At 43.5% G+C, this 23,708-nt stretch overlaps 1 protein-coding gene across 1 annotated transcript in view; it reads right to left on the bottom strand.

The window, feature by feature from the left end:
* FRMD3 (FERM domain containing 3) overlaps positions 1 to 14,912 on the bottom strand; it is a 108,259-nt gene extending 93,347 nt beyond the window's left edge. The window contains exons 1-2 of the mRNA XM_006105588.3: positions 14,809 to 14,912; positions 611 to 653 (exon numbers count right to left, since the gene is read on the bottom strand). Of these exons, the coding sequence (XP_006105650.1) occupies positions 611 to 617 (7 nt within the window). The 5' untranslated portion in view covers positions 618 to 653; positions 14,809 to 14,912. The remainder of the gene's footprint in view (positions 1 to 610; positions 654 to 14,808) is intronic.
* Positions 14,913 to 23,708: the final 8,796 nt, after the last annotated feature.

The raw sequence follows: 23,708 nt of genomic DNA, 5'->3' as shown, positions 1-23,708 counted from the left end.
CTAGTCAATACCCTCGTCACACGCCTCAGAGAGACGTTTTCCAAAGGGACTTCTCCAAGAGCTCATCAGGGGGAAAAATAAAAATATTTAAAAGGGCAGGTCAAAACACCAGAGCTTGCAAACAAGTATTCAGAAAAAAAATATTTATCTGATAGAGTTTGAGGGTGGAAAAGAACAACACACTCTTCAGTAAAGAGACAGTAAGATTTTAGTTTCAAAATACGCCCCCAAGACTGCATCTCCCACCCTGAACCATTTACTAGCAACCCCACAACCAGAAGGAACCAGGCACCTGGTGATTATGTATAACACATATTTAACCATCTAATCCAATTCCCGTGTGAATATGGAACATGAGGGTAAGCTGGTGGAGAGGGAGAGACACAGGGCGGGGGGGTGGGGGGGGGGGCTATTGGAATAGTGACTGCAAAGAGGCCCAAGGCCAGCAAATAAGAGAGAGGCCACACAGCTCTCACTGGGAGAGAGAAGCCCCGCCCCCACAGATCTTCAACTAAAGCAGTTTCTTCCCTGGCAGGAAAAACTCTGTGGAGAAACAGAATCTGTCTTTGGACACTTCATAGCAAAGGTGAACCCACAGGTTGACACTTACATTTCATTTGCTTGAAGATGGACTTGTTAGGTTCAAGCCAGTGCTGGGGAGAGAAAAACAGAGATTGCGGGTCAAATGGCTGGACCATATGATGCATACTTAATAACTAAAAGGGATTTAATAAAGATATTCTTTTTCCAAAGTACAGCCTTGGTTCCTGTAGATATTCCTCAGGGTTCCACTTCTGAAGATCCACATGAACAATTCAGCAACAATAATACCATAGGCAAGGGTATAAACTGCAGAGAATTAATACTTGCTGAGCAGTGTTTGAGTCAGACAGTTGCTAGGGGAGAAGGACAAGAGAGCGAACATGCACCTAAACGGGATGTTCTCGGGGCTCTAGTTGACTCCTCGGTGATCCTTTGAGCTCCATTGCTCTAGGAAAACCAGAGACAACTAAAGACTTGGACATCATTGACCTCAGAGTCACAATCCAAGACAGCATCAGCACCCTGCCCACCCCCCTTCCCCGAGGCAGCCTCCTCCCAGGTTAACAGTGGGTCAAGCCAGCATCAGCTCCATCATGCACAGAGCCGATTCTTACTTTGGAGTAGGGAGGAAAAAATGATTTTTTAATATCTCACTTAAGAGGCCTGAGGTCATCATGAAGGAAAAATCAGCTCCCTCACAAAACAAAGGAGCTCAAAGACTTGGGCAGGCATCTGAAGCAGATTTCTTGCTGGCCCCAGCAGCCAGCTCTCTCTACACCATGTGTGACGGTCACTTCAACATGTTGAGATCTGGGAAGCTTTTGATATCACATGATGTCCCTGAAGCCACTTAGGGAATTTCAGGAAACATCACTTTATACACCTACTAGAGGCCTGGTGCACGAATTCGTGCACCAGTGGGGTCCCTCAGCCTGGCCTGTGGGATCAGGCTGAAACCACCTCTCCAACATCCCCCAAGGGGTCCCAGATTGCGAGAGGGTGCAGGCCAGGCTGAGGGACTCCACCGGTGCACAATCGGGGACAGGGAGGGACGCAGGAGGTTGGCCAGCTGGGGAGGAACTGCGGGAAGGCTCCAGGGCGTGTCTGGCCCATCTCACTCAGTCCCAATTAGCTGGATCCCAGCAGCAAGCTAACCTACCGATCAGATGTCTGCCCCCTGGTGGTCAGTGCACGTCATAGCGAGCAGTTGAGCAGTCTTAGCATATCATTAGCATATTACACTTTGATTGGTTGAACGGCCAACTGGACGACTGGACACTTAGCATATTAGGTTTTTATTATATAGGATAATTTATAAAGACAATAAGGGGGTTGCCACTGGGTATCCACCAAGAGGTCTGGGAGTCCCCACTATAGGTTCCCCCACCCTGTTTGATACAGGAGAGGAAAGGGGACACTTATCATCAGTTGAGTGCTTACACTTCTCTCTCACTGTGTCATCCAGAAGCCTCAAGGTTCTGTATTATCACTATTGCCTGATGTAATACAAAACGATAAGGGTTAACATGATATAGCATTTGCTAAGTGCTTACTAAGTGCCACGTACTCTTCTAAGAGTCTCCACAGACCATCACTACCTCTCCATTTACAGATGAGAAATCTGGGGCTCAGGAGTTAAACAACTTGCCTAAGGTCACCCAGCGAATAACCGGGAGGGCAGCGTGCAGTGAATTCAGAGCGAGGCCCTCGGCCTTGGCTGTGCAGCCTCCCGATGGATCAGTTCACTCTAAAATGTATCATTCTCCACAATGAACATTCTCTCTTTCACCAGGAACTGAAAAATTGAGTGGTCAAATCAGGAGTTTCCAATCCAGAGTATGAGAGCTCTGTGGCCTTCAAAAACAAGAATAGTGCTCTGGCCAATGTTGTCTGGTGGTTAACATGTCAGCCTGAGCACCAAAGGGCTGTGGGTTCAATTCCTGGTCAAGGGCATGTACCTGGTTTGAAGGTTCAATCCCTAGCCCCGGTCGAAGCAGGAAGCAACCAATCTATGTGTCTCTTTCACATCAATGAATCTCTCTCACTTTCCCTTTCCCTCCTCTAATAATCTATGGGAAAAAATATCCTCAGGTGAGGATGAACAAACAAAAAAAGAATGGGTGTCTTTTCATGAAGACTAACAGAAAACCACCATTTCCTCCTGATGCACTGCACAAGCTAAAATAGCAAGTTTCTTTGCATACGGCCAAAATTATATCAACTTTTGGAAACCCTGGTTATCTTCTTTTTTCCCCCAATTTTTTTATTGTGGCAAAATATACATAACCATTGTAAACATTTTAAAGTGTGCAATTTAGTGGCATTAAATGCATTCATAATGGTGTGCTACCATCACCACCATCCATCTCCAGGATTTTTTCCATCTTGTAAAATTTAAACTCTATGCCTATTAAACAATAAGTCTCCATTTTGCACCTTCCTCCCAGCCCCTGGAAACCACTACTCTACTTTTTATTATCTCCTTCTAGTCAGAAATAATGCTTGTTCTTCATAGCATTACAATGGAAGACTGGAAAATGTATTGATTTTACCACTTACTGGCTATATAACCTTATGCAAAAAATGTTTAACCTCTCTGTGTCTCAATTCCAACAACTATAAAATGGGAATAGTAATAGTATCTACCTTGCAAGCATTTTAAAAGTTATTCAACATTAGACACTTAAACAGTGGCTGGCATGTGGAAAACAATAAATGCTTGTTTGCTGATGCTGTTGCTGTTACTTAAGCACAGTTTAATTGATAGACCAGTGTCTTCCAATACATGGGACTCACGGAGAATAATAAAAGCGGTGTCTGGTGATGAAATTACTTTTCTAGAAATAAACAGAATAGCTTAGAACTAAGGCAAGAAAACAAATAACAGCAGCCAGAGATCAATACCTATTGCTATTATTTCACAGAGGAAAATCACCAGTCATTTTGCCAATATAAACATGTTTTCTGAATTCTCTTTGCCTGTCATCCTTTGAACTCCTTAGCCCTTCTCAGCCTAAGGTCAACCTACCTCTGGACCTTTCCTCTGCCTCCAGGGAAGACAGGGAAGTTTCAGTGTGTGTGCCCACCTCGGTTAGTCAGTGGCAATCTCCCAGGGCTATGAGGAGTGTTCTGAGATGGGGTGTGTGTTAGTCAAGTCTGGCAGAAAATAACCACCATGATCATTGGAGATAAGCCTTAGAACATGTATTTCTATTTTCTTTCTCTTGCTACTTGGAATATATGCTCTTTTGTTTCCTTCCTGGAAACTGATATTCCCTAAGAGAGGCAGAAACGAAAGTGTGCCAACCCAAAATCTGAATTTGTGTTTGGTTTACTACAACGGAAACCTTCCTTTCCTCAGCTCTCATTTAGACTCAAAATTCCAAAGACTACGGAAGCTGAGACCCAATCACTGATTGTACTAATGAGCTCAGGGAGCAAGGGGCACTGGAGGATGCGCCCTAGCGTGATTTGAAGGTGTCAGGAAGGTGTCTGCTGTCAGGGCTCTGACAGGGATGTGCCCAAGTCCCCTCGGGTAGCTCTCCCTTTAGTTACACAATCGTCCGACTCCCTCAGGTTACTGCAGTCCACTGCAAGGTGGGGAACTGAGCCCCCACTCACACCCACCCCACAGCAGGGCAGCTCTTTAATACCCAACAGGTGTGGAGGATAGTACATCTGCCCCTTCACCCAGTGGCCAGGACAACTCTCAGGCATGACCTACACGACTCCAGAGCTCCTCTGTGGGACTGAGCCCACATCCCCTCTGTACGACTGCCTGATACCACAGTCTCTCATGGCCTCCTTGTATTCCCCACCCCTTCCCATCCCCAACTCTCCTACAAGTCTTTTCCTAGGAACATTTCCTAATAAACCTGCCATTTTCATCTCAGGATCTGTTTCCTGGGGACTGGACCTAAGACAGTCTCCCTAACTCTCCACCAGAAACTGCCCTCCATGATAGTAAAGATCCTTCCCTTGGAGGTTTATTCCTTTTGCTTTAGGTTTGAACCCTGCTCACTGCAAGTTCTCTGTGAGAGGTCCGAGTTTAACCAGGTTTTCAGTTTTGACAATCTAGCCTGACCACATTTCAAGCCATTTCTTAAAACAAATTTATTTTGATTGACAGCAGCGTGAAGAAAAAGGAGTGGGAGGAAGCCACACCGAGGGGTGGAAAGCAGAAAGATAAAGCCTCGAGGCCTGATTCCCTTACCTGTGATCTTGGGGGACAGGGGGACCCTAAGGTTCCTTGAGCTCTCATGTTCCACATTCTATGAACCTGAAGGATGAGAATGTTGCCAGCAAATGTTTCTTTCTTTTTAATTTGTCTAGGCCCGGCTGTGCTTAGCCCTAAGAGATTGGTTTTCTCTACCCTTTCACAGAAATAATGCATTTCTTTTGTACTTTCTAATTTTGTCTTGAGGAAAAAGAAGGTAGGTGTGAAGTGGTGATTATTTGTGACTAAGATTGATTTTTAATTCAGTAGCTGCATATACACACACACACACACACACTCCCAAAAGTAAACAATATCAGTTATCTTCAAATGTTAGGCTTCTGTTGAAACTGATTTAGCCAATGATTACAGAATAAATTACACATCTCTCTGTTATCTTTCCAAAACCCTTGGTGTCTTAGACAAGAGTAATCTCTAGCCCAGAGAAATGTAGTAAAGAACCAATGGGGCTTTAAACAAGAATGAATGTGCCCCGCCCAAAAAAAGAGATTCTTTCTTCCCTCAGGAGTAACCAGATTCAAAACTGATCACTTCTCATCATAGCCCTGAAAAGATGGCCTGATTCTCACATTACAGCTGGACAAAGCCCCGAGTAACTCAGTCTCTGCGTTATCTAGCCAGTTTGTGCCATTTCTGGGTCCTGTGGCTTTGCTGGGGGGGAGAAGGGGAAGAATGCCATCGGAATGAATGCAGCCCTAACAGTGCTCTGGATAGAAAAGTTAGAGCTAGGCCTGGTTATTTAGCTCCAGTAACAATGGTTTCCACTCCAGTTTCAATTAAACCTACTACACACCGCAACAACATCTGGAGATCAGGCACACTCAAAGTTATTGTCCTTTTGGAAGTCAGTCTATGTAAAAAAAGAAAAAACCCTTCATTGCTTTTTGTGGAGTGTGTTTTACTCTTTCAGCCATAAATGCTTTTGTATTCTAGATTCTCAGTGATGAGCAACATAGAAGCAATAACCAGGAGAAGAAATACTGTAAGAAACACAACCGGAAACAGGAAGCCTAGGAAAGCATTAAGCACCATAATTTTTCTAAAGGACCAGACAATAAATATTTTAGGCTTTGTGGTCCACTTGATCTCTATCAGAACTACTCAACTCTGCTACTAGTGCACAAAAGCAGCCACAGATAACTCAAATAGAAGTGGTGTGTTCCAATAAAACTTTATTTACAAAAACGGATAGGGCAAGGAGCAGCCTGACACTTGTGTTCCAATCCCTGGCTCTATATCCAAGAAGTCCTTAATGTACACTTCAAGAAAAAAATAGTGGTAGTGGTTATAAAAATAGTCACTGCTATTTATTTAAAGTACATTAGGAAACCAAATGCAATCATAAGGAAATTATATAATTCCTTCAAGCTTATTACAGTGGAATTTGTGACATTTGCTATCAAGCCATATAAATTTAACAGTGTCACCCAACTGTTCCAAGGTCAAAGGTCTCTTAGTTGCTAGATTCATGGACCTTCACAAACTCTTTAAAGCATAGAAGAGTAAAAAGACCAGTGACATATGTTGATGATATTGAATAATGCATTTATAGAACAACCCTATAGCATAGGTACTAATAGTATCCCCATTTTTCAGATTAAAAAATTGAGGCCTGGGTTAAAGAGCTTGCTCAAAGTCATACAACCAGCAAGTGACAGGGACAGGATTTGTCTCAGTCTTCCTGGTGTCAAAGCTCTTGGCAATAGTGTCCTCTGATCCTCCTTCCTTCTTGATGTTTGAAATTGGAACCATTCCCCTTTATTAAGTGAATAACTACCCTAATGTCTCTCTCTCTCCTCATTCTATGCTTCCTTCTCTGTATGATCCTGGCCAGTCTCCTTTGCAGGTTTCTCCTTCTGGACCATCCTTTAAAATATGGATATTGTTTAGCTTTCAGATTCTCCTCTCCCTCTATAAGAGTATAGATCTCTTTGATCTATTCTCAGGGCTTTGAAGTACTGACGGCCTTAGGGGTTCCCAAGTCTCTATCTGTGGCCTAACCCTCCTCATTAAGCTTCAGACCCAACTGAACATCACCACCTCAGCATCTCACAGGCAGCCCAAACTCACTATGTCCAAAACTCACCACCTCTCCCCAAAATCCACTCTCTTTTACAATTTATCTGGTAAGTGGTTCCATTTGCACTTGGAGCCCAAAGTGGCCATGTAGGAAGTTCAAACACCCTGCTGGACAGGCTGTGTGGAAAGACCCTGAAACCACATACACAGGGAACCTCCCCCTCCCCCCGCCACAACCCACTGTCCAGCCCATCAAGGCACCTGGCATATGAAGACGTGTTGGTCTGTGGCCATACCACCCTGAACGTGCCAGATCTTGTCTGAAGATGTGTGAGACCAGCAGATCAGGCCAGCCACCAGCTGAATGTTACTGAGGGAGCTCCATCAACACCATGTGGAGCAGAATAATCACCCAGCTGAGCCCTGCTCAAACTCCCAACTCACAAAATCCTGAGATACAATAACATTGTGTTGTTTTGAGCCACTGAGTTTTGGGGATACTTGTTACACAGCAAGAGATACCTAGAACTCCCACTCCTTGATATGAACTGAATGTTTGTGATTCCCCCCAAAATTCACATATAAAAGCCCCAACCCCCAATGTGATAATATTTAGAGGTGGGGGGCGGTCTTTGGGAGGTAATTCGATTTTAAAAAGTCCTTAGGGTGAGGATTAGTGCCCTTTAAGAAAGAGGGAGGGAAACCAGAGTATAAGCACTTGCTTCCTGCCCCAGCACCTCACTCCCAATGACTTGTGAGGGCACAGGGAGAAGGCAGCCGTCTGCAAGCCAGAAAGAGAGTCCTTACCAGGATACAAATCTGTCTGCACTTTGATCTTGGACTTCCCAGCCTCTAGAAATGTGAGGAAGTAAATGTCCTTTTAAGCTACCCTGTCTATGGTGTTTTCTCTTAGCAGCCCAAACTAAGATGCTCATTATTAACCTCCATGCAGCTAACACACAATTACAACTGAACCTTTGGAAGATCTGATGGAGCATGGGTGAAAAGAAATAGAAGTGTGCTTCAGATTGTCACTTCCTAATGTGCACTGTTTTTATTCCTCCCAAGTTATACATCCTCGTCGCATTCTAGTCTTTTTTCCAGCTCGACTTAAAAATTGTATTTAAAGCTATTTTGAAACTTCCAGACCTGCTAGTTTCTGGTCAGCTCTGATGTTCTTGCCCGCTGGACTTTTGCCTCTGGCAAGTGCTTCTCTCGATAATGATGACATTTAACCCTTATCTCCCTAATTAATTTCTGTCTTCATCTAAACCAATGGTTCTCAACCTTCCTAATGCCGCGACCCTTTAATACAGTTCCTCATGTTGTGGTGACCCCCAATTTCATTGTTAGAAATTGAACATAATTAAAGCATAGTGATTAATCACAAAAACAATATGTAATTACATATGTGTTTTCCGATGGTCTTAGGCGACCCTTGTGAAAGGGTCGTTGGACCCTCAAAGGGGTCGTGACTCACAGGTTGAGAACCGCTGATAAACCAAGCCCAGAAGGTTCTCACCAAGAAGGGAAACCACCCTGCCTTGGGTATCCTCTTTTTCCCTAACTCAAACAGAGACAAAATGGCGTTTTCCCAGCCCCACTTATTCTTATGTCTGTCTTTTGGCCCAAATAAGATAACCAGTTCACATGTTTGCTCCTCCAACCACTAAGATTATGACATCCCAGTGAGCTAAGGGACTCCAGACTGCAACCTGTCTGTACCAGGCATCCCATCCTTCCCAAGCGAGGGAATGGGGTATAGACAGAGTCCGTTATGAGCAACCATTTTAGTTTAGCACCAAATTCTGCTTTCTGCTGAAGGGATATGACAATATCCCCAAATCTGACAGTGCTCATAGCCTGGGCCACAACTGAAACACTAGACAGTGTATCCAACTTTCAAGCTACTGTGAGAGCGCTTTGTTCCTTGTAACTTGAGTGCCCGAAGTCCTTTCCCACAAAGCCAAGTTACTGGTCCATACCCCTCCCAAAACAGGTTTCTAAGCTGTCTTGATTTTTTAATACCTCCTGAAACTTAAAAACAACAGAGGACTCGCTAAGCAGACAAATTCATGACCAGCAACTTGAGGCAGCAGTCCAACCCTTTTCAGAGCAGGGCTGCCCTAAATCTTAGGCACCACTCTCACTCCTAGTTACAAGCGTCTGTGAAGCAATTGTCCCTGGGAGCAGAGAGCAGCCTTTCGATGGCAGGAGCAGCTGGTGGGAAATAATGCTGTCTGGCTTCTTGGCACCATCCCCAGAGTGAAACCTCAAATCACTGGGCCTGTTTTTATTCCATTCCATGTCTTTCCCAAAGGTGCCTCGAGAAAAAGCAAACTGCTCTAACACAGAAAAGGTCTCCTCCCATTAGAAAGAAAACTCACCGATAGGCTTCCTAGTCCTTTCTGGCTGCAACACAAAAACCTCAGGGTCAGCTCTATTGGGGGAGGGAGTTGCAGGGTTCAGCATGTGCTTGCACCCATGGTTGCCCAGGTCATGCTATCAGAAAGCATGTCCTAACAACACAGCGTGCTTGAGGAGATTGTCCAAGAAGTGTGGATTTCCAAAGTGAATTTGTCATCTTTAGTGACACTGATGTAAGTGGGTTAAACAGATGTTTAAAAATGGGAAAGCTAAAATCAAAAGCACCGGGTCCAATCTGCCTGTAGGCTGTAACCAACTACCTACAACCAAGACAGTCCTCCTCTGGCTGAACTGAGGGTGGGATCCTCAGTTCAAGGCACTGCGGGCGACTTCCAGCCGAGTATGGGGGGAAAGGAAAGGGTGAACGAACAAGGAGAAAAAGAAATTCAGAGCAAGGGCCATAGAAACTTGGAATTATGAAATCCAACTATTTCAAAACTTCAACTTTCTAAAGAGAAGTTATTCAAACACCTGAGCAAGGAGATGGAAAAAATTTGCTACATCTAAGAAGAAAATACCTGGACTTAAGCCAAGTACTAACTTTTTCTTCTGGAATTATTTCTTCCAAGACTTCTAAACTTAGAGTCCCAGCTTTCTCGATAGTAAAATGAAGAGAATACCAGCCCTCATCGTCTGCAACTAAGAGGATATGAGTTCTTCAGAAGACAAATGTGATGGAAACTCAAGGGGATTTTTATTGACCAGTATTCAATCTGCCCCTCCCTACCTCAAATTTAAAAAATGGAAATTCTGGGCCCTTACCATTAAAAGAGAAAAAGATAGTCATCGTTTACTGACCCAGTCCTCACCCCTCTCAGAGCATATGGTGCATGAGACATCTTGTCAAACATATGGTGTTTCAAATGAGAGAGTGCTAAATATTGAATATTCCACAATGGTTTTTGATAAGCCAAGTTGCGAAGGCTTGTAGGCAAACCACCAACTCCCACAGCAGAGGTAAGTTCCACTTCAGCTTTTCTAATGAATCAGATTTTCTCTGTTGACTAGTTTTCTATCCAAATAATTCATTGGTTTGTATTTTCCATTGAGAAGTACATGAACTGCTAAAAAAAAATGCTGGTCAATCAATTTTTGCTTAAAACTCTCATATCAGAGTGTCTGTTCCTTTGAGTCCATTTTTCTAATGAGCCAAGGGTCACTTTCCCTCATCTCTCCGGAAGATCATAATAATGGCCATCCTGCCTTTAAGTGAAGTTATTAGCATTTCTAGGTTTTAACTTGCTAATCATGGCCTTATTTCCTCATGCAATTGCCTCACCTAGCCAATACATAGCAATAATAGTAATTAATAAAAATAAATACCATGTACTCAGGATTTACCATTTATTAAGCATTTGTATAACTTTTCTCTAACTCCCATATCAACCCTACATGTAGGTATTGTTATCTGTTTTAACAATCAGGACAGAGAGGATCAGTCACTTGATCAACATAACACAGCTTATTAACCAGCAGAGATGTGATTTAATTCATATCTTTCTGAGTGCAAAGTCTATGCATTTTCGTGCAGCAACTGTTCAGAAACCTATGTGGAATCTATGCTCACATTGTAGCCTCAAAATCAAAAGGCTATATAATAGTTGTGTGATTCGGGGGAAAAACAGAACGATTCAGGCAGTCCCCTAAAAAGTGAATGGCTACATCAGATTAAGACAGTTTGTTTTGGGGGTCATGATCCACATTTTTTCCACTAATCTACTACCCATTTCTGAACACTAAAAAATAAACTAAACCAAGTCAAAATATAAAGAACAATGAAGCACATCAACCTAAAGACTTCTCTTTTTTTAACTTAAAAAAATAATTTCAGACCGATGGAAAACTTGCAAAGATGGTGTAAGTATAACCTTCACCCATCCTCCCCAATGTTAGCATCTTATATAACCACAGTACAATAGTCAAAATTTAAAAACTAATGCTAACACAATACTATTAAGTAACATGAAGACTTAAACCAATTTGCCCACTACTGACACCTCTCTCTGCTCCAGAATCCAATCCTGGACCCGACCTTGCCATAGAGGCATCTCTCTAAATTGTGAGCTTCCCAGTCTTTCCTTGCCTTTCATGACCTGAACACTTTTGAAGAATATTGGTAAGTCACGTTGGAGACTGTCTCTCACTGCAGTTTGTCTGATGTTTTCTCAGAGTTTGAATGAGGTTATGCACTCTTGGGAAGAACATTGTAGAGACTGTGCCCTTCCCAGTGCATGATATCAGGAGTAGGGGCTGTTGGTATATCTTCTTATTGGAGATGTTAGCTTTGCCGGCTTGGTTAAAATGTTGTCTGCCAGGTTTCTCCACTGTAGAGTTACCTTTTTCCCCTTGTTATTAACTAATATGAGGGGAGGCATATTCTTTGAGACAAGTTTCTCCTCAAGCTTTTGTCCACTAATCTTAGCTTTCATCCACAGACCTTGCCCACAATTATTATTGTGGTGTTCTACCATCAGTTTTCAATTTCTATCATTCCTTGTACATTTGTTAATTTCAATTCTTCTGTAAGGACGAGCTGCCCCATCTCCCTCTTTTTATTTATGCAGTTATTTTGTTTATATCATTATGGACTCGTGGATCTTTGTTTTATTCCAGGGATTATAATTCCACACTGTTATTTATTTTTGCTGCTCCTATTGTTCCAGGTTGGGCCACTGAAGTTCTTTCAGGTTGGCCCTGTGCCTTTCCTAGGGCCCTACCTTTTAGCTTCATGAGCACATCCTTACTTTCTGGCAGCACAAGATGCTTCAGAGTCATCTTGTGGTTTCCCTATGCCAGGCCTAGAATCAGCCATTTCTGCAAAGAGCCCTAGTTACTTTTATCAGAGAATGTATTAGAAACCAAGATCTAGGGGCTAGGTGTGCTCATTGCTACTGTGATGTCACTGCTTTGAGGCCATCTCGGTGGACAGAACCTATAAATATATGTATGTATACTAGCCCACATATATACACACTTATATTTACAGTGGGGCCTTGACTTACGAGTGTCCCGACTAACGAGTTTTTTGAGATACCAGCTGTCTCTCAGCCGATTTTTTGCATTGAGTTGATAGAGTAATTTGAGTTAACGAGCTCCTTAACGAGCTCGGTCTCGGAACGAATTAAACTCGTAAGTCAAGGCCCCACTATATTTCTATATCTATCTATGCATGTTTTTTAAAAAATCATGAGTTCATATTGATATCTCTAACTCTAATTCTAAACGCTTCTCTTATGTTTTATTCCCCATCTCCCCAATGAGAGGGTGAAGAGAAATGAAAAGGGCTAATGCATTTAAGTCATTTCCAGCTATTGTCTAGGACTCTAGGCAACGGGTCAGCAAACTATGGCCAAACACCTATTTTTTGTAAAACACTTTTACTGGGAAAAAAAGGTTTTTTTTTGGAACACAGCCACATCCATTACTTTGGATATTATCTATGGCTGCTTTCCATAATTGAAAGAATAATTGAGTAATTACGACAGAGGCTGTGTAGGTCACAAAGCTGAAAATATTTTCAATATGGGCCTTTACAGAAAAAGGTTACAGATCCCTGATCTAGACTGTGTTTCAAATTTTCATGTGAGAGATGAAATGGAAAGAAAATGGGTTAAAATCCCATCCTTCCTCCAACAATTCCTAGCTATGTGGCCTTCGGCAAGCCACTGACCCCTTCTGTACCTCAGTTTCCCTCTTCCTTGCAGTGTTTTAGTGGAGACTAGAGACCATGTGAGTAAAATTTCTGACACATTATAGATGTTCAACTAATGGTACTTAGAATGACTTCTATAGGTTGGCTGTTTATAATTTAAAATGGAATTTTGCACACACACATGCCCAAACTATTTTCAGTGGTGGTTAGATGATTAATAGAGTGCACAGAATCTATTTGGCATTTAGGGGTTAGAGTTTAAACCATAAACCTTAACTCAAATACTCACTCCATCACTTACTAGCTGTGAGACCTTGGATGAGTAACAATGTCTTTGAGCCTGTTTCTCCATATAAGGATAATATCTTCATAATAGGCCATTAGAAGTTATGTCTATATGTCTTTATGCCATGGTCCCCAACACTAAAAGAAGACCAAAGCTGGGATGGCGGTATCAAAAGTAGCCTCAGAATGTATTAGAATCCCTGTTCCTGGCCCTTGACCCAGGATTCTGATTTGGGAGATATAGAATAGGGTCCACACTAAGCATGTTCACAAACACCTAAGGGAATTTTGTTGCAGGGCCAGGTCTGGGAACCACTGTTAATCAGTAGTAAATGCCACACAAATCCTCTCTGTGATCTCATGTCAGCCCTACATCCGCATCCTGCCTTGCTCTCACTCAGATAAATGCTAGGCCCATTAAAGGGCTCCTGCAAGTGCCACAGGAAAGCAAAACCTCCTTCTTCTGAGCCACAACACTGTATCCCTTTATAGGAGATTAGGTCCTACTGGACTCCAAGAGCCTAGTAAGATTCTCCATGTTTCAGAAGAAAATCCAGTCTATCCCTCAAACATCCTCCTTCTTCATTGCTTCTCATTGCATTAGGTCAGCCAACACAAAATCAAGGACCAGGAAGATGGCCAGGGACTCTGGTAAGAAGGAAAGAAAATTAAAGAAGTCTGAGGGGCCCTGTCCTCCTATCCCTGCCCACCCCCAGCTGAGCCTCTCCCAGGTTGCCCCGGTTGGCAGTGTGACAGGGTAACAAGCAGATACAGAGCCTCCTAACCCATATCTTGGATCCACAGCAGCAGTGTGGAAGGGGAATCCCCAGGTAGTGGGAGCTGAGGTGGAGATTCCTGGGGCCTTTGGATGTGAGAAGCATACATCACTGTGACACATCCCGTGCCTGAACACAATTAGGCTGGTACACTACTTCAAAGACAAGACTCCCCTGCCCACTCTTAAGCATCAACAGAAGCCAGAAAGAACAGGTGTGTCTAAGAGGAAGAATATGATGAAGGCTGTCAAATATAGTGGGTCCCAAGGAGCAGCTTTCAAAGTATCTTAACCCTTCATCTGCCAAAGCTTTTTAAACTGAGGGGGCATAAAATTAAAGTGTACATTTCAGTGGCATTTTGTATATTCACCATGTTGTATAGCCACCACCTATCAGGTTTCAAATGTTTTCATTATCCCAAAAGAAAACCTTGTACCCATTACGCAGTCTCCCATGTACCAGTAGCTTTTTGTAGTGAGACGTTTTGAAGGGCACGGGAACATTTTGTCTTCAACCAGGTGGGAGCAACTCCTGAAAAGGTCTAAGTAGGTGTTCTCTTCTCTTGCCCCACCCAGTCCAGTGGGATCTCTCGATCTCTCTCTCTCTCTCTCTCTCTCTCTCTCTCTCTCTCTCTCTCACACACACACACACACACTCACACACACACACACACACACACACACTCTCACACACACACACACACACACACACACACACACACACACACCCAGACTGGTCAGTTTCATGTGGTCAACCATCAGTAACCATGAGAACAAGAATGCATCACGATTGTTCTGAGAGGAAACTCTTTAGCACCCCACAGCCTGAGTGACTCCCCCAAATGTGTCCCGACAGAGGTCAGCTCTTACCCGCTGCTTCTCTGGGTCCACGTAACGAATGCCGAAGTAGTCCTTCTCCAGCAAGCTGTAGTAGTTGCAGATGTGGTCAATAAGAAACTGCCCTTTGGTCTCCCTCTGCAAAGGAAACACATTGACGTTTCAGCCAGAGCTCACCTTGTGCATCCATGCTAACATGCGATAGGTCTGTGCTTAGAGAATGGATCCATTCACTCTAGTTCCTGCAGCTGAGGCTTCCAAACTCGACCTAAAATCTGCAGTGAGAAATACATTACACACACACACACACACACACACCCCACACACACACACAAAACCAAAGGAACACCATGAGCCATTACACACAAACACACCTCAAAGGAACACCATACATGCAGAGCACTCTAATTTGTTCTATCTTATTAAATTATATGCCATTTAATTTTTTCTAATGCTATTTATGATTCATAACACTGATTTCACAACTCAATACCTAGTGGAAACGCATAGTTTGCAAATCCACATATGATGCACCTGACTGCTCCAACTGCTCTGTGGGTATTCATTCCTCCACTATCCTGTGGGAAAAGTCTCCATTTCACATCTGAAGAAAGGGAGGCACAGACAGGCTCAGCGGCTTGCTCAAAGTCACACATCTATAGAGCAAGGCAGGATTTGCTCCAGAACACCAAACTGTAGAGCCTGGGCTCCTACTGTGCCATTTCCTCTCCCCAGAGCATTGGTGAGTCTTCTGAGACTCTGCTAGAAGGCAGGGTCTGCATGGCAGAGAAACGCAATGAATGGCATCGGACAGAACATGCCTCACAGCCATCTTATCACATCCATAAATCAACACAGAAATGCACTGTGGGAGATGGCGGGGAGCCCAGGACTGGGGTTCAAACAAGCCCGGGTGACCTTGGCAAACTCCTCAGCAGTAAAATAAGTTGGTTGGATCAGATGATTTCTAAGTTGGTTAGATTGGTTTTCCTTCTAGAATCCTATGAGTGAGAGCTGTGTCAGCCAGCCAAACCTGATTTAGATAAGTACCATGACAACAAAACCTTTTTAACAGCAAAGACTCTTCCAAGCCCTCATCAGGATATTTGATAAGATAAATTTCTGCTTCAATCAAAGTTGCTGACAGACCCATGGAATGTTTGGGGGATGGAATGTGACCTATAAGAATAAATGAAGAAACATTAAGCGAGCCTCTCCTCCAAATCCACTAAAAATAATTTTGGAAGATCAGTGTGGTCCGTGTTACATGGTTATCTTTTCATTAGAAAGTAGTACCATCAGCTTGGGAAATGGATGAAAAAGCCACTTGCTGGCCTTGGATGCACCACACTGAATGAAAGACTGGGGCTTTTAAACCCAGATGGTGAAATGAACCCTCAATTTTCCTGAAATCACTTTGAGTTTAATTTCGAATGAACCTTGAGCCTTTACTTCCTTTCTGAGAGAACCCATTTGATGTAGCCCCAAAATAACAAAACGTCAAAAGGAAATGTGCTTTTAGATTTCTATAATTGTTTTTAAGCCAGGAGGCCCAAATGACCAACTATAATGACAGCGAGAGCCAATGCCCAGAATATAACAAATGGATTTAGTCCCTTTCACAGGTTTATTCTGTAACCCATCCATTTTAAAGAGGCTGCTGCAGGATTAAATCACTGGGCACAACACGAGCTCATCATTTCATGATGGGTTGTCAAAAGCTTTCTGCAGCATTGACTATGGTGAACTACCCCCACTATATGCGAGACCACAGGTCTGTGGGTCAAGGCAATGCCGTGCAGTGAGGTGGGATTAAGCAGACCTTGAATTTGCATGACAGCTACTACTAGCATTCTGCCCTGAAGATGTATTGCAAAGTACCACATAGACCTTTTTTAATAATTAAACACAACAACCAATACACACTCTCTGGCAATATCCCCTTAAACTACCTAAGACCCTTGAGAGAAGGAGATGCCACTGCAGACAATGTGGCGACTGCAGGGTGAAAGTGTGGCTGAAGCAGGGATCATGCCTTCCACAAAGCAAGTGAGGCCAGTTCCCACTCCCAGGCCACCAGGTGGGTTCCAGGCCCATTCCTCAAAGCACCTCCCGCAGACCAGCAAGCCCCAGAGCAGCGGCTCAGCATCCCTGGAGGGAGCTTGTTAGAAGCAGAATCTTAGGCACTGCCTAGAGCTACCGAACCTAACCTGCATTTTAGTAAGATCCTCCGATTAGTCACACGCTCATCCAAGTTTAAGCAGCACTGGTCTAGGAGAAGACCCATGACCTTGGAGAAGTGCAAAAATTGTGCCTGTCTCCAGAAGTCACTAGGGAAACAAAAGCCATTTTTCCCTTTGAGTTTTGAGTTGAAGTATAGTCTTTCCCCACCTTGAGAACACAAACTGCCCCTGCATCCACAGGCTGCCAGCCAGCCTCGTCATCCTGAGACGCTTCGTGTCTCTGCTCCAAGCCAAGGCACCAGCTCACAGCCTCACATTCCATTCTGCTCTGTTCCACTCCTGCCTGGAAATCCGGACCATGTTCTTAAGCCATTTAACTTCTTACTATTGGCATTTCTGTGCACTAAACCCAGGTCTTGCACTAAACAAAAGGCCACCCGGGCTCAATCCGAGGGTTAGTTGTGCTCGCTCAGGGCCACGTGTGTGAAGGTCAGAAGTCCAGCTGCCAGCCCCCGCCTCCCCCCACCTCACTGCAGGGGAGGGGCTTGGAGGAGAACACTGGTTCTGCCCCCACCTCCTACCCCTTCACCACTAGTGAACTGACCCAAACCCTCCACTTGCTTCCTCCTGAGGTTTCTAGTGTGGAGGCCATTGTCTACCACCCTGTTCTGGTACTTAAGCCAGTGCCTGGCACACTGAATGTCCCTGAATGAATTAATGCAGCACTGCTTTCTCTCATGGAAAACCTGGGGTCTGGGACATAACAGCGTGCCTCAGGCAAGACAGTCAAGTCCTTGTATTGGAGGTTCCTCAAACATAGTGGAATTAGCCAACTTTCACCGAAATCCTGCAAGATCTATGGGGAGAAATGGTAATCAAAGATTTCAAGTATAGGGACTTCTTTTTTATGTCAACATTCTGTTGATTCTCTCACAAGATAGCAGTTTCAACAACAACTGAATAGGGAAAAGGAATCAAGCAGCTACTATAAATTCTTTAGAGCTGTTACCTAAGTTGTGTTTTATTAATCATCATATTTCATAGACATGAGAAACAGTAGGACATAAATATGTGAGCAGGGCCTCAGAAGGATGTTATGATCCATGCCTCAGGAAAGTGCCTCAGGCATAGGCTTTTGATGCTGTCTCTAAATGAAGCTATCCAGTCTCAGAAATGTACTGACAGGGTTGATAAAAACGGTCTGCTCACCGCCCACACTTAAACTTGTGTCCCTACACTGGTCCCCCACCACCTGTAGCGCACTATGACCATAAAGTCTGCAGGAGCTCCGTCCCAGCTCCCTGTCCCCTGGAGTGTGAACCCCACTGCCCACCATATTCCCACCTACCATCTTCCACGTCCTCCATTTCCCACTCCTCCATAACCCCTGGAGGATTCTGAGTTTTCAACTTTGAGCTGAGGCAAGCTAGTGGCTTTTGAAACGGTTCCTTGAGTTTTCCTTTGAAGTGCTTGGGAGCATCATCACAGCCAGGAGACACCCTCAGTGGACACAGCTTTGAGTTGCTCTGTAAGGCTGTGCAGCCACTGAGTCCTATGACCTGTGGGAGGCAGGAAGGCCTGACACAGACCAGACTTTAGGGAGGACCACTAGGATGAGGGGAACAGGCAATAGTCAGAAATCAGGAGCACAGACCCGGGATGCTGAGAATAGTTCATCCTGGGGTTGGCACTGTGCCCCTAGGAACCCTCTTGACAAACAGAAGTGGGACTGCCAGACCTCTTTCTGAAAATACAGGTTCCTGCTCAAAGGGCCCCATTGCCCAACACCTTGTGCCCACAGGAGTTCTCTTGAGAAGCAGCGGTCTCCATGGACGCACATGTAATTCATACATTTCTGGTATGAGTTAAGGGCCTCAATCCATTGACCTTCATGGGCAAAAGAATAAGAAATAGTATTGAGAAACTGGTGAACTAAACGGTTCAGCTTCTATTGTGAGGGACAAGTATTTGTTAATTTAAGAAAGATTGTGTCTTGGTTGAACAGCATAAAAATGCTCTGTTTAATCTCTGCTTAAAGAATTCAAATATATGTTTTAATTCGTACGTTTTGTTATGGTAGGCACCACAGCCTTAAACAAAACAAAGCATTTCTTGAGAGAGAAAAAAATTAGCTTTTATAATTGGATTTTAAATAGCATGCGATATCCTGCTTTGTGAAATTGTTCCTTCCCACTGCAGACAGTAACTGGTATTTGAGTTTGGCTGTGACATAAATTCAGAAAGTTGCATCCTTACAAAATAGTGAGGAAAGAAATAATACTAAAGCTGTTTACATGTGGAGAAATGTAAAGAAAACAAGAATACAGGGATCCCTTGTGGTTGAGTCTACAGTGGAGTCACAGAAATTAAATGTTGCTTTGATTTGTTTCCTTCAAATATTTTCAGACATGAAAGATAAAACCAAGACTTAGAGAAGCTCAAGTACCTATTACTGAATACCCATCTGTTATGTAGCAATAATCAGCAAAGTGTGGCTAAGATAATTGAAAATAGAGGCTAGATTGATTAAAGGCATTTTTGTGCACAATAAATATTAATAAGTTGGGGAAAGGGAAGGGTATGGTTATGACTATGACTTAAAAACCAAAAAATAAAAAAACAACTATCAAAGATAGACACTCATTGGAAAAAAAACACAAGACAGTTGCCTGAACGTGAGCATCTGGCTACAAAATAAATGCAAGACACAAGTGGCTGCCTAGCCCAGCCATTCCCTTTGGTAGAGAGTCAAAACCCAAATGCCCATCTCAAGTCCATGGCAGCCCCTACACACCCTGAGAAGAAAGAAAAACACTGTCATCCTCATAGCAAGAAGCTCTCAGTATCAAGGAGAAGGTTAAAGGGCCCTGAGGAAGAAAGACAAAGAAACTGCGAGTCCCTGAGAAGATGAAGCTGCCAGAGCGCATTGGCCACTCCATCGTCTGGGTCCTGAATGGGGTCTTAAGGAGAGTCACAGTTAAAGGAGGAGGCAGGGTGGCTTGGTGTAGGTAATGGCTCTTCCTCTTTTTGGGGGGGGATCATCTTTGTTGTTGAAAGTATTACAGATGTCCGCCTTTTTTCCCCACTGACCCCTTCTAGCCCCCCTTACTCCTCCCACCCCAGGCCTTCACCACACTATTGTCTGTGTCCATAGGTTATGCCTATGTACAAGTTCTTTAGTTAATCTCTTCCCACCCACTCTTTGTTTTTCTTCTGGGTGTTTTCCACCTCCAGGACCCCTCCTTGTTCCGTGGCTTTCTTCTAAAAAATGCCCATGTGTCTGTGCTTAGGCACAGGGCTGGCACCCTGGTGCTTGGAGAATCATATGTGCTGTGTCAGCTCATCTTAGTTTCTGCCACTGCTCAGTGCTCAACAGGTTCTTCCTTCCCCATCTTTTTCTTCTTCCTGTTTCAGGCTTTAATACCATGGCCACGTCCGACTCTTGAAGGCACTGGCTTCTGAGTAATTTTGAAGTTTTAAAATTTCAACAAAGTGGTGTTTGTGTTTTATCTCAAGCTAAGGAAACCAATTATGCACCGAATCCATTCATAGTCCTATCTGTGGAGACCCTTGGGCAGAGGAGTCCCATGATGTCTACATATTCCACATTGGAGGCAAAAGCAGTTCTGAGAATTATCTGAGAATCATCCTACAGGGCAGCCCTTGGGGAGGTGGGGAGATAAAGCAGCCAAAATAAGAGTTGTTGAATGGTTTATAAAGAAATTCAAAACCACCCGGCGTGGCTCAGAAGTTGAGCATCAACCTATGAACCAGGAGGTCTCTGTTCAATTCCCGGTCAGGGCACATGCCCAGGTTGCGGGCTTGGCCCACAGTAGGGGCCGTGCAGGAGGCAACTGATCAATGATTCTCTCTCATTATTGATGTTTCTATCTCTCTCCCCCTCTCCCTTCTTCTGAAATCAGTAAAGGGTGAGGGCAGGATTGGGGGGATGAGGGGACATTGGGGGGATAAGGACACATTTGTAATATCTTAATCAATAAAGGGGAAAAAATATAGGTTGATAGCCTCGTTCACAGCAAGAAACAATCTTTGCAAGATAGATGAGGAAGAAACTGAGGAGGGCCAAGGCAGAAGGGTGGCTTGAACATGCAGTTCTAAAGGGCACTTTGCAACAGCCCAATGCATGTCACTATCATATTCGGTGTAGCTTGCCCAAGAAGCATTCTGACAAAGTTGAGAAGATTGGGAATGGAGCGGGCTGGGCAGGGAAAGAGGAAACCCCACTAGACAATAGGTGAGTCCAGAATGTCTTCCACTCCTTTGCACGTACATTTCTAGACCTGGCTACCTCACGGGAAGTTAAAATCCAGTGTGGTGAGTAATATGACAAAGTCACAAGCACAACAGGAATAGCAGCTACAAATTACTGTCAACTATAAACGAGGGCCACTGAGGACAGCTGAACAGAGACTGTCACTCACTCCTCCCCACAGCCCTAGCACCAGCCTTATTTGGGTTATGACTTTCTAGAAATGCATGACTTCCACCCACCTCCATTCCTAATGCTTCCAAGCTGCATATTTCTCTCCCAAACTCAACTCCTCCTTCTGGCAAAGGACCAAGCCAGCGTGGTCCATAATTTCCACTCTGAGGGCATGATGCTTCACTTCAATAGTGTCATTCTAGAAGATTCTCATATCAGTAGTCAAGTGATTAGTTGGCCTATAACCCACACAGTCCCTGAAACAGCTCTCTATGTGCTCGAGGGATTCCTGCACACACATGCGCGCACACACACAAATTATATATCAAATATCTGAAGACTTAAGGGCGTAGGCTGGGTTCCCCGACTATCACACTCCCCCTTTTCTTCAAGTGATTAGGCACAGAGGAGGAAAAACATCTTGTTAAATTTACATTTCTTCTGACTACACAGCAACCCAAGCCAAGAGTGTGTGTGTTTTTTTAATGGATCTAAAAATAGACAGAGATTGATATGAATTTTAATGGCTACTGTTAGCTATTATGAAATAACTTTTGACTTCAACTCTCCTCTCCCTTTGTTTTTCTTTGACTCTGCAGCAGATAACAGCTTCCTGAAGGAAGGAAAATATCAGATGCAATATACCAGCTCTTTACACCCAAAGAACATTTTGGTCCATCATTTAGTAATGCACAACACAACCTGATGCTAACATATAAACCCATAAGAATGCACAGAAACTGCTCAAAAACAAGTATAACAGTGAGAACCTCTTTGGGATTTCACTCTTTAAAAAGCATGCAAAAGATATTCAAGACAGCATAAAATTTAAAAAGTCATAAGGTGGAATAAAAGATTCTGGTAAAATTCCTACTTTTACACATGTACATATTTATATTCATGCATTTAAAGTATATATACTTTAATAGCTGATTCTAGTACATTTTGAAAATGAAATGTATTTTAATAAACACTTCCTGTATAATTATTTAAAGTGTGTATATAGCCCTAACCGGTTTGGCTCAGTGGATAGAGCGTCGGCCTGTGGACAAAGAATAAAGGCTAAAGGCTACATGTTTGATGCTGGTATCTGTGAGAGATTTAATAACTAAAATTATTTTAGTTTTCTTTGTGCCTATTTGCATTTTCTAGCTATTTCAACTAGCATAATAATCTCCAGGTCTATCCATACAAAAAGGTTAAGATTTTCTTTTTAAAGGCTGCATAGTATTCCATTGTGTAAATGTACCACAGCTACTCCATTCCATTGGACACCCATTTATTAAGCTCCTAATTGCTCTCTGACTGTGTCTCTGCCTTGTCCCCAAACTTTTGCCCTCCCCCAAGGGGAAAATAAACTCTCCTTCAGTTGGGGAAATCTCTACCAGCTTCTTCTCATGTTGGGACAAGAACTTTTATAAGAGAATGTGACCCCTCAAGGTGGCACAACACATTCTTGCATACAATTACAACCACCCGAGTTTCTTAGTAATAGCCAACATTATATGTATTAGCTCATTCCATCTTCACAGTCACTTTGGTGGGTGCCACTGTTATTATCCCCCTATACAGATGGGGAAACAGAGGCTCAAACAAAAAATAGGAGCTGAACCCAAGACTCGAACTCTCTTCTATGCCCAACAATTCTGCTCTTTCTACCAAGTTACAGGTCCTCAAACATTAGGTGTAGAGAACACTTGTTTTTCAGTAAGCTCTCTGTTATCCAACCAACCAGTCTCTCACACAGTTTTCCTTGAGTGTTCAGTGGACTAAGTGTGAAAGTGATGGACAGATACCCACTCCTCCGTTTTCTACTGACATCCTTCCCTCTCAGTATATGAGAACCCTCCAAATCTTGTTCACACCACACTGGGGAAAGAATTGTTCCTGTGTCTTACTGATTTTTCACCAGGATCTTTCCTTTCACAAATGGAAGGACCAGGAAACCATAAATTCTCTTTCTGAAAAGAACAGATGTGCTCCCTTCTACCTAAGACAGAATAATGAGGACAGTCCAACCCAGAAGGGTGAGTTGCTTAGTAACTGGAATTACATATCCTATGCCTCAGAGGCAAATGGTGCATTTGCTGACCCTCCTAGTGTTTCAGAATATGATTCTTAGTGACACAGCTCCTCCCTGGAATGCCTCCGAAACATTTGGGGCAAGAGTGAAAAATCCTTATCTTCTCACCTTCCCCCAGGGCTATAACATCACCTGCCCATTAGAAGACCTGGCTAATTAAACAGTCAATTCCCATCTTGTGTCTAAGGCTCAAGGTCATTCCTCTCCAAGGCTTTTGACAAAG

Source organism: Myotis lucifugus, unplaced genomic scaffold (genome assembly GCF_000147115.1).
Source record: "Myotis lucifugus unplaced genomic scaffold, Myoluc2.0 scaffold_701, whole genome shotgun sequence".
In the NCBI taxonomy this organism is placed as follows: Eukaryota; Metazoa; Chordata; class Mammalia; order Chiroptera; family Vespertilionidae; genus Myotis; species Myotis lucifugus.
This window is presented reverse-complemented; position numbering and strand designations above follow the sequence as displayed.